General features: G+C 35.6%; 2 protein-coding genes across 4 annotated transcripts in view; one reads left to right on the top strand and one right to left on the bottom strand.

Annotated features, from left to right (window-relative positions):
• LOC128249782 (uncharacterized) overlaps positions 1-967 on the top strand; it is a 6,243-nt gene extending 5,276 nt beyond the window's left edge. The window contains exon 2 of the mRNA XM_052974272.1: positions 912-967. Within this exon, the coding sequence (XP_052830232.1) occupies positions 912-967 (56 nt within the window). The remainder of the gene's footprint in view (positions 1-911) is intronic.
• A 1,795-nt stretch (positions 968-2,762) lies between these two features.
• LOC106875918 (selenocysteine insertion sequence-binding protein 2-like) overlaps positions 2,763-12,096 on the bottom strand; it is a 26,475-nt gene continuing 17,141 nt past the window's right edge. For 2 of the 3 annotated variants that reach the window (XM_052974498.1, XM_014924231.1), the window contains 3 exons: positions 11,333-11,447; positions 10,247-10,401; positions 3,153-9,543 (listed from right to left, as the gene is read on the bottom strand). In XM_052974498.1, coding sequence (XP_052830458.1) covers positions 8,467-9,543; positions 10,247-10,401; positions 11,333-11,447 — 1,347 coding nt within the window. In that variant the 3' untranslated portion in view covers positions 3,153-8,466. Of the gene's footprint in view, positions 3,020-3,152; positions 9,544-10,246; positions 10,402-11,332; positions 11,448-12,096 lie in introns of those variants that run through there. The other variant, XR_008266059.1, reaches the window with a different exon arrangement.

The raw sequence follows: 12,096 nt of genomic DNA on the forward strand, positions 1-12,096 counted from the left end.
ATCTAGAATTGAGGTAAACAAGCTAAATCCTTTGCACTCACTGCCCTGCTTCATGGCTATATAAACAGGACACTCCAAGAAAACTTCCTCTTTTCACTTTCTAGTGACCAGTGGTCACTTGACGTCTCATGGAGAAAGATGCCTGGCTGATCAGCTACAACTTGGCAGAGGGAGAAATAACTTTACTGTCAGCCACTGTCAGACAACGGCGCCAACATTATAACCCTACCATCTCTCCCTCTATACAATTACTGCTATAAAAGAAGGAACATACAGATACAGGCCTACATTCTCAACCTTGCATGTTTTATATACTATTACACTGGCCTACCCGTCGTGGTATGGCAACCTAGAATGTAACGGCATAAATAAATATTTTTTTATAAAAAATGATCTTCATCACGCAATCCTATAACCGTTACACACCCTATGGAAGCTAACGTTTGATTTTCATTCCTCTGAGTTTGATAAAATAGTATGGAGTGAAGGCGAATTGAATTGACTCCTCCCCACTTATTGCAATTTCTGGCTTCTTGCCCATGTCACAAACAATTATATTCAGCTTTTATTATCGTAATTGTATTGTAATTTATGATAATATCAATTAGCAATGTTGTTGGTGGTGGCTATTTTAATATTTCTGGGACCCTCTTCCATCGAGTCACAACAGGAACTGTGTGTATGAGAGGAGTTTCATGTTTTGAATCAGATCTAAGTTGTATTGTTGTAGCTTGTAACTGTGACGCTCCAACAACGACCATCCTATCTTTTCTTCAGGCAGAGTAAAACTAGACTAACCAATGAATTGGTCTAGTCTTGTGTGTACACACACACTTAGAGAAATACTTTGGTCTGCAGATGTAAATGATGCAGAGATACACATCCCAATGTCTTCTGTTTTCCATCGACAGAAGAGAAAGAACTTGGTGGATTGTGTTGTACATCTGTGGAGATGTCACACCATTAAACTTGGTGTGTGACACATTCATAGTGTATTCAAAGTAACTTGAAGTGGTGATGTACACCTTATATCGTGCACCAAACGCTTTGAAACATGGTGGTAAATTTAAAGACAACCTTAGATGCATGGAAGTGGTATTGATCAACTTGGAGCAACAATCTACTCTTCCTGGGTGGCTTCAACCTCACAGATGGGAAATGGCCTGAAGACCGAATCCTCTTTGGGTTGTCACTGCATGAACAAAGGCAAATAGAATCACTACTTGAACTTTGTAATCTGCTGTTCATGGAACAAGTGATACTGCAGCCAACCAGGCGTAATGACATCTTGGATCTCTGCTTCGCAGATAACATGGATCTTATCCATAGCGGGAAGGTGACACCAACAGCACTCTCAGACCACACCATTGTAAAGCTAAGAATGTATGGTCCCAGGCAAGATGCTGGCATCTACTTCTTTTAGAAGGACCAAAGCCGTATGCAGCTTGAATTTTCATAAATCAGCAAAGAGATCTACAAATGAAATTGGTCTGGCAGTCTGTCTATGCCAGACGACTCGAAACTTAGTAAGTTTATATGAATAGTGTAAGCTATATGCACTAAATATGCCCCAGGGGGAAAAGGTCAGCTTAGCCCCAAAATAAAATCCCCGGAGACAGGAAAATCCTTTGAAGACACAGAACTAAAGTCTCAAATTGGTTGAGCCTTCAACTGGAGGGATGGTGCAAAGTCAAAAATAAGACAGAATCAAATTCTCAGATGAAAAAGAGAACAGAGCTGTGGAAAGTGTTAAAAACGAACCCTAAATTTGCAAAGGGAACTGCCACAGTTCACTACAAAATAAGAGCATTGTTCCGAGGGAATGGTTCACTGACCGTGGACCACAAAACGGTAAGTGAAGTGTTCAGTGAACCATTCAAAAGTGTCTTCACTTCCCCAATGCAAATAATCTGGCTGGGTTCTTTGATATTATGGTTCTACAAAGGAAGGCAGCAACCATCAATTGCATCGACATTAAAGAGGCAGATGTAACTAACAATAAACCAAAGATGAAAAGAGCTTAAACTCAGCAACTGGTCCCAATGGTTTCTCCGTAATTCTCTTGAGGTTGTAGGCTTTAGCAAAACTGCTTCAGATGCTTTTCCAGAGTTTGCTTACAAATGGTAAACTTCAAAGTTATGGAATGACTTGTCAGAAGGAAACTGACAATGTTTCTAGAAGAAAAGGACCTGCTGAAAGATACCGAGCCTGGTTTCTGCTTGAAAAGAAGCTGCCCCCCCCCCCCCAGCTCTTATGGGACTATGACTGGGTGTTGAGACCTTAACCCCCAAACATTCAAACATTAACGTAGCATATCTTGAATTTGCAAGGGCCTTTGACAAGATGGGGCATGGCATGATATGTCTCAAGCTGTGAGACCTTGACAGAGCTGGTAAACTTGGAGAGTGGTTACGTGACTTCTTGAAAGATAAAAGTCAGGTAGTTGCAGCCAACAGTGGCCTCTCTAGAGAAACACAAAATCTGCATTGAGGTCCACCAGGGAACTCTCTTTAGGGCCATTATTGTTTATAGTAGGTCTCTTGGACCTACCATCTCTACAGACCAGATAATAAATACCACAGAAAATTAATATAATAGTAATAATAATGAATAATAATGGCTTCAAATTTTGATGTAAAAGAATTGCGTTTAGTTTCCGGATTTAAGTTTGTATGTCTTTTTTTTTTTTTTTTAATAAGGATTGAAGTTAAACAATAGTTTAATATTATTAATTTGAAAAGCTTAATAGAGATTGTTGAATAATTATCGTTAGTTGTGCTGTTGCAACTTTTTGCAAAAAGCAAATCAAAATGTGGTTCTCCAGCCACAGCAAGTGAACTTGTTGCTGCTAATGGAACTAAAACGAAAGCATTTGGTCGAAGGAAACAGCAGTGGCAGAAACTCTGACAATCACCACCACCAGAATCTTGAGGCAAGGAAATAGGCTGAAGATCAACCGTCCACTGCACGTTCATTGCTGCTGTAATACGGTTGTAAGCTAAGTGGAGTCTGGATGGAACTGAAAAAACAATTTTGAGGGACATTAAATGATTGGAAGCCATCTGAATGCCAAAGGACGGCTCAGAGTTGAAGTGGGATGAGACAAAAACCTTTTTACAAAAAAAATCTCAAAGAAAGAAGAGAAAAAAGTCTTTAAAATGATTTTAGTTTATTTTATTGTGAAGTACAAGCAGTAAAACAGATCTATTTATTGATGATGCAGACACAACCAGCACAGCAGAGAAATAAGCGAGAATCAAAGGGCTTCATTGTAACTCAATGCCACTCAGCCACAGAGAAATAAAGGCAACATCGATAAATGAAATGTTTCTATAGAAATATGAAGACCATTGGAGCCACTTGGTGAAGGTTTAATATACATTGCAATGGCACCAGCATTCAATGGTCAATTAAGCAGCCCAGGGTTTTGCATTCCTCACAGGCAACTCTCTCAAATCACTAAACTGATGCAGATTTTAAACAATAACAATTGTATTTTTGGTTTGTTTTATGGATTAAGGAGAGAAAAAAAAAAAAGCATTAATGGAATCTACCAAGAATATCACTGCATAAAATGCTGAGTGCAAGACCAAATCAACAAAGCAGCAACCGACAACTGTGAATAATAATAAAGCAAGCTGTCTTTCTTTTACAATTGGTCAAAAGGAAAACTGATCTTTTGCTTTTAGCAGTTTCCAAGGAAGACATTCATTTTTAAGAGAAAGTTTCTGGTTACATACAGCTTCCATGAGTGAAGGTTATAGGCCAAAAGGGACTTGGGGTTTCAATCATTTTTAAACATTAAAAATATTACAGATATAATAATACATAACAAGACAGAAAGCAGTTCTCCAATTTAAATTATTAAAGAACTAAAAAAAAAAGAAAGAAAAGTTGTATTTTACAAGAAATTTTTTGCATCTTTTGAAAAGCATTAGAAACCGATCTAGAGCCAGACTGCCAATATCGTCTCTCCAGTGACTCAAAACAAAACAGAGAGCAATGACCAGAGATGCAATCAACAATTTCTTTGTCACCAAATTAGCAAGGAACTTTAATCTGGTACATTTGCCTCATAGTTGAATGATTAACACTAAAAAAAACACATGAAGCTATATGAATATAATGCAGAATTTTAATGTTTTGAGAGAAGGTTATGGTGCAAAATCTGTAGATTATACAATATAAAAGTGACAGACTGCTGGCCAGACACAAATTTAGGTTTTTTTGTCACATAGGTTAATGGTAGTTGTACACTTAAAGCACTTTTAATAATCTATTCAAGAAATTTGTGAACCAAGTATTTAGTTTTCTGACAAATGTAAATAATAAACACTCCACAAAAGAACAGAATTGTCTACAGAAATATGTTAAAAAATATTCTTATTTCTATTTATTGAATTCTGTAATTTATTGCTTCATGGTGAATCAACACAAATATATAAATTCTGTGCTCTGATCCAGATCTGATATATTTCTCACGGATTTAGATTTATAAAAACTTCTGAAGAATCACATTTGATGCACAAAACCCAAGCACAAAGCACCATGTATCATGGCTCCAATTTTTGTCCTTATTTTCTGCTCTTGGATTTGCTCTCCCTATTATTGCATGAAGACCACAGTTTGTAGAAACTCTGGGTCCATTTCTTTGCACTAAAAGGGTGTAGAAAAGCTACAGGAAATAAATAAGGATATGCTTTTTATTCTTTTGCAATTCAAAATGGAACTCAACATAGTTTGCTCTTCATTGAACTTTAAAAGCTACAAAATTCTCTTTTGTTTTATGAGAAACATCTAATTCTTTGATTTTACTTTTTAAAATGAAATTGTGAGTGTTATAGAAAAGTATTGGAAAATTACATCTTGAACATTTGATGAAATGAAATAGTTATAAACATTGAGATAAAACTGTGATTAATAATTAGGGATTCCAGAAACCCTTATTTCAAAGATATATTCTGACCCCTGGCCATCAGGACTTCTTTCCTTAAATCATTTGAAAATTAAAGTTTTTGTCTATTTGGTCAACTAATTCTGGTCTTTAAGCTTTCAATCTCCAATAACGCCCACCCTACATGATAGCTAAACCAATTTTTGCCTGGATTTTATTTATTCCTCCTTTTTAATCATTAAAATGTTTAGAGAACAAAAATGATTTTCCTTCCAAACTAGTTTTCTTCATTACAAATTGTTTCTTTTAATTAGTAACATTTACAAACCAAGAGTCAATAAGGGGCCTGTACCTGATATAAATAGCAGCTAAATTTCTCTCAAATTATATCTTACTATCTTAAAAAAAACAAAAAAACAGGGAGAACACATTGAATAAGCTCATTCTACCATAGAGAGAGAGAGAGAGAGAGTAGGCATCACTGGAAAGCCTTTGATTATAAGTTTAGTCAGTCAATGCTGACCTTGGGTTAAATAACAACAGAAGTTGATAACTTTGGGCTATGATGGAAACTAGTGAAGTCTTTTTTGTTTTATCTATTAAGAATGTTAGTTATTCTTTCTCACTAATTTGTTTCAATAACAATTCAGTGAAGCCATTTCTTCTCTCTCGGCAGACCAAGTGACAGCAAGTGAAAAACTTTGATTACACAAATATTTTTTAAATGATTGTATAATAAAAAAAAGAAGCAAATTTGTAACAAAATAGAACATAGTTTTCTAAATATAGAATCTATTCTAGTTTCAAAATCAAAACATTCAGATTAAATAAAACTTTTATTAACAAACATTATCATGTCAGTGAAGACTGTGTCTTTGGATTAGCTGCTGTCAAATTCCTAGCAATGAATGTTTATTCCACCCCCATCCCCCAGTCTGTTAGTAAACAATTTTAGGCTGTATCCTCCTGCTTTTCAATTATAACTGTGGGAATTGTTTTCTCAACTGTTTTATTGTACTGCTGAAGGCATTGCTTGGAGATTGAACGGATTACATATATTAGGTTTCAAATGTTCTGTTTCAAAGCTGTGGTACGACTTGAACACATCACTGAGCTTCTTCTCACAACAGTCAACTGTATCTTGTATCAACACGAAGATCTGTTCAAGGAGTTCTTTACAAATAATCAATGATGTTGGTCACAGACAGTGTGAAGTGAGATCTAGCTGAGATGGGGACATGTCATGCAGACCCCTCCCTTCTCTCGTTAAACCAGCCACACTATTTGGTATGGTTAGCTGTAGGTTGACTTGAAACATAGGAGCACATTTCCGAAACCTTAATTCAGTCTCCATTTTCATTGTTAGAATATGAAAGACTGCAATGCTCAATAAAGAAATCAGTCATTTTAGAACATTTGAAAGTCAATATTTTGGTATGGATCAATCTATTGGAAAGAAAAACAAATCGCCCCCCCCCCCCCCAATTGTGCTAACATCAAAAGATATCCATGTCATTGTCAACAAATTGAATTTCTCTTGGTGTTTTAGTTTTGCTCTTTGTTTGCTTAGATGTCATCTATAACACATCGTAGACTGAAACACGTCACACATTGCCTAATCGTAAAACTAAATTTTATTCCCATTTCCTAAAAATACCTTAAAGAGATCTGCACTTCATCTCTTGCTATACATATATATATATGTGTGTGTTTTATATTTGAGTAGCAATACAATTAGCCCTGTAATGTGATGTTACAGCAACATCCAGCTAGATATTGATAATTCCCACTAATAGAAAAAAAAGAAAAAAACTTGTAAAATGAAATGTCAAAATGTGTCCATTTTCTGCAGAAATATCCCATAGAAATAACATAATTCCATTTCAAAATGATGGTAAACTCATCCCGATTTAATACTGTTATACTCAGCTTTCAGAATGCTATGTCTGTTGATGAGATTTAAATATTAATCTTTGGTCGTACCTATTGCAATGGTTATTAACACTGTCATGCAATCAAAGGTTCTTTGTTGGAAATTATAACAACAATCTTGTAGATTTTACGTGGGAAACAAAGATTAACCCTCAAGTTATTTCAAGTGAAATTTAAATAATAAACCCCAATAATATTCCTCTTACATGAAAGCAATCTCTAAAAGGAAAACAATTAGAAATAAAATACCAAATTAGATGTTTATGCTTTTTAGCTGACAGCAGGCTAATTTTGTGAATTCTGAGACTTCTGAATATCATGAAAAAATAGAAGTTGTTTCGAGAGGGAGAGAGATTTAATATAAGCTGCTGGTTTCTAGCATCTTCACATGATTACAAATTCATAAAGAAGGAAAACAAATGAAATAACATTAATTTTAAATGTTATTAGCAATGTAAAAGATGGTTTCAAGCAGAAAGTGAAACCAGGTCATGGAAGTTTACATATTTGTCCCACACCTAAACACAAACCATTTATTTTTTCATTTCCCTCTGCCACAAAAGAGCCTGATAGAATATCACAAGACACTACAGTGTTAGCAAAGTTTGTCCAATATTTACGTTGATACAAAATTTAATTAATAGTTCAAAAAAGTTTTTTTTTTAATGAAATCCTAATTAAATTAAACACTAAGATGAAAAATAATTACTTACATTTACAAGTTTGTTTTAGAGAATTTATGCTAATAACCATATTATTATTATTATTATTAAAGTTTCTGTATTTGTTTTGCAATGTTGATGTGAAATCCTGTTTTGAAACGGGTTTTGTTATGCCTGGGGACAATCATTTTCTTTTCGGCCAATTCAACCCACAGACTGTTTGGTTCGTCTCCATTCTGGCTTTTCCACTGGAATTCTTTCACACATTCTGTGACTGCTTCTGTGATTTTCTTCTTACGTCTATACTCCTCTCTCTGAGGGGGATACGAGGAACAGATAGTCCTTGAAAGGGTCACAAAATGTCTGATAAAAAAAAGCTAAAGTGAAGATTCAAATAGACAGAGCATGGCGTTTAATTGGCAAAAACAGAAAGAAAATGACCGACCCCAAATATAATAAAATCTCATTATTATTCTTAATGAAAGGAATTCTGTAAATGAAAGAAAGAATATAATTTCAAACTATTCAGTAAATTAATTATAAACAAAATTTACTTATTGTATAATTATGCAGATAGGTCTTGTTATTCTCATTAATGATGCTGTTTTTGTTTTAAATAAAATGAAATTGCTAAAGAGTTTGGCTGAGTATACAGGTGAGCAAGTCTTTGATAACAGATACCTTAATATATAATACACTTTCCATAGAAAAATGGTTTAGTAACAAAAATGCAAAAAGAAAAAAAAAATTAATATAAAAACATTTTCTATGAAGGAACATTTGTGATATAATTTATCATTTTGGAAAAAAAAAAGTGAAATCAACAACAGAAAAAAAAAAAGCTTTTAAATTGTTTCCATAAGAATACTTGTTTGTATTTTGGAATAAGCTTTTTACTTAAACTGATTTGGTGGGAAATGATGAGTAAAGGTAAATAAATAGAATATCATGAGAGAAAAAAATTTAGCAGATCCTTAATTAAAAGAAGTTAGAAATCTGCACAGTTCCATCGGCTGGTGATACAACTGTGTTACTGGTTTCATTGGGGACAGTCTTTGAAGGTGGGTTGCTTGTTGTCAGCGTCGTGCTGCTTGCTGAGGCAACAGTTTCAAGGGATAAATTGCTGCTCATCTTCAATAACGTTGCCGACGGTGATGAAGAAAGAGTTGGCAAGACTGTGGAATCTTTTGAACTTCCACTGCTCTCGCAGCTGTCCTCTTTTGCCGTTTCCTGATCACTGCTGCCACCTTCTTCCAGACAGCACTGAGATGCTTTAACCCAATCTTGGATCAGTTTGTCTTTTTCTACAGCTTTCACTCGAGTCAAATTGATGGAGCTGTCGGCACAACTTGTCGTCTTATCAAGATGTCCTTGTTCAGAGTAAGTCTCTGTCACAATAGTGGAGCTTCCTTCACCAATGGTTTTTGAAGAATGGGTTGATAACACCTCGCTGGTGTCGCCAACGGTACGTACAGAGTGTTGAGAGAGAATCTCTGTGTTCAGTTCGTACCCAACAGAATGAATTGAATCAATGTGTGGTAACACATTCAGTGCTTCTTGTAGTAACGTAAAATTATTACTTAAACCATCATCATCGTTTTCACTATCGCATTGCTCAAAACCAGAGGACAACAATTCCAGATTCCCATTCCCAATGCGAGCACACGCCGTATCATTTGAATCTTCTGTGTCGGCTTCGTTGCCGTCATCGATTTCAGCCATTGCAGAAGATGCAGTTATTTGGTGAAAACAAAGTGGAGATATTTTCATTTCAGAATCTTTCTCTTTCTTGGCAATCTCATTTCCTCGACTGTCGGTCTCAGGTTCCAGCTGTGGGTAATTTTCTGAGATGGGTTCAGAGAGAATACTGCTGGCAAACGAAATCCCACTGCAACCTGAAGGAGTTCGGGAATGGCCCATATGAGCAAAGATTTGGGTTGGATTCGAGTAGATTTGAGGTACATTTTCCTGAATGTCTTTTTCAATCATGGCAACCATTTCCACGTACGACTGACGAGCTTTCTCTGTTAATTCCATTAATTTTCTGAAATTCTCCTAAAAAAGAAAAGAATATTTTTGAATTGGAAGAATGTATTAAACCAAAATCTGGAAGCAATTTTGAAGATGACAGTTGATTACACAAAGATTTTGGGACCAAGAAGCCCCGTCTTAAAAGTCGTTCTTCATTTTATGACATTAACAAAATTTAAATGTTGAACCTATAAACGAGATAACCAATAATTAGCAGCACCATCTTCTAAAGAAAAAAGAAGGCTTTGGTCATCTATATCTTCGGAATTTAGCATAAAGAAACAGGAAGGACTGGTGTAATATTACCAATATGGCAAGTAAAGTGAATAGGTGGATAATATAAGAAGCTTAAAACATAAAATGGAAACTGTAAGGTTCTAAGATAAAAAGTTGATGCTTTTGCAAGCTGGAAGTGCTGCGAGGCTGCATATTTTTTTATGCAGATCTACTTCCATATTACCCATCGATATGTTTAAGTGAAGAGAAAATACGTTTTTCACTTTTATTATTTACTCATCAGGGTCAGTTATCAAAGTTTATTTTAAATCTTATTCTAGCCATGAAACTATATCCTGTTTAGATTAGTTAGGGGGATAACTTGGGGGGGGGGGGTCTTGCAATGAATTCCTTTGTCCCCCCCCCATAGTCTGTTCTTCATTTAACATGATTGTTTCTTTGGAACCAAAGAAACATGACAATCAAATAAATAACGAGTGTAAAAGATTACCTCAGAGCCTTCATAATTGAATATTCCAACAACACTAACAGGTACTAATTTGGCACAGGCTCGTCCTAAAGCACGACGACCCAGAGCAAAGACAAAAGGTACATTCTGGTCAGTACAAAGATTCAAGATATTATTCAGTGCATCATCAAGGCCACCTGAAAGGAAAAATTTAAGAAATTGACCAACTTTGAAAAGCCATTTCAATATTTTGGGGATTTTACCATGTTCTATTGCATGTAAAAAGTTCTTGGATTGTTTTATATCAAAGGAAGACTTTGAGGCACTTGTGTGTTCAGCCCGATTACATTGGACAAATTCAGTCTACAAGTGATGTTCAACAACTGGTGAGAGTCACACAGTTCCTTCCAGCAGTGAGAGATGGATCAGTTGCTCCAGCTGAGTACTTGGATGATTTCCCTGCTTCTCTCCATTGCACTAAATCGTGATCATTTAACGTCCACTTTCCATGCTGGCATGGGTTGGATGGTTTGACTGGAAACTGGTAAGCTGCACTAGGTTCCAGTCTGATTTGACATGGTTTCTACAGCTGAATGCCCTTCCTAACGCCAACCACTTTGAGAGTAGCGGGTACTTTTTACACACCACCAGCACAGGTGCCATTAACCACAACTATGGTCTCACTTGATGTGACTTGCATTCGGGTGAAGATGAACCAACAGAATAAAAAGGGGGGAAAACTAAGAGGGATCAAAATCTGGTTTGCCTGGATATCAGTTGTACTTCTAGATCCACACCTTTAAAGAATCAGGTCTTTTGAAAGATACAACTCACCAGCATTCCAGATATTACCAAAAACAATATAAAATACACATGTACAACTCAAATTTAAATAAACATTTTTGGCTCAAATACTCACTACACAGATTAAACAATGTGATTCTAGCAGAAACAACTCTGTACTTGAGGGTTTAAACAAATGGGGCCAATGCACCAATTCAGAGCTCAAAAGGAGCTGGTGTTCTGAACAGTGATGAACATATTTTGTGTTGGAATCTGCCAGAACATATTAAGTATAAATATTCCAATAAAGAATTTTTTATTGTCAAATGCAAAAATATTTCTGACCTTTCGATTGAATTTTCTCAAGATTTGGTGAAATAATAACACATTTCAGTTTCTTAAGCTTAAGGTGTTTAGTAACTTCTCTGAGGCCCAGAACAATACGGCGCCGCATTTTAGCCTGAAGAAAAACAAAAAACAAAACCCATTTAATGAAATAAGTAGAATTAATTTTATTGTGGGAAATATTTTAATTTAGGAATTTAGATTTTGTTTGAAGAGCAAAAAATTAGGAGATGAAGAGAGATAAAAATTCTGAGGAGATTAATAAGGGATTATTAATCTGGGAAACGTCCTGTGTAATAGTAAACTTTATTATCTGTAACGAGCAAGAATTTAGAGACTATGTTCTTCTTGAGGCAGTTTATTTAATGGATTCTGATCTCGAAACCTACAATTGTTTCTGCTATTATTATCACTACTTTTGGTGTTAAAATTATTATTATTAAGCAATTAAGAGTATGAAGACCGGGAAAGCCCCCGGCCCATCAGGAATCACTGCAGAGATGCTCAAAATATCTGGCAGTGTTGGCTATAGCCTAGTCACCCGTATTACGAACCAGGTGATACACGAAGGAGTCATACCCAATGACTGGTGTAGCAGCATCATAGTCAACTGCTACAAAGGTAAAGGTGACGCTTTAGATACAAATAATTACAGAGGCATCAAGCTGTTAGATCAGGTTATGAAAGTTACAGAGAGGGTCATAGCCCAACTAATTAGGGAGCGAATCAATTTAGATGAGATGCAGTTTGGGTTCGTGCCAGGT

The sequence above is a fragment of the Octopus bimaculoides genome, chromosome 18 (genome assembly GCF_001194135.2).
Source record: "Octopus bimaculoides isolate UCB-OBI-ISO-001 chromosome 18, ASM119413v2, whole genome shotgun sequence".
Lineage (NCBI taxonomy): Eukaryota > Metazoa > Mollusca > Cephalopoda > Octopoda > Octopodidae > Octopus > Octopus bimaculoides.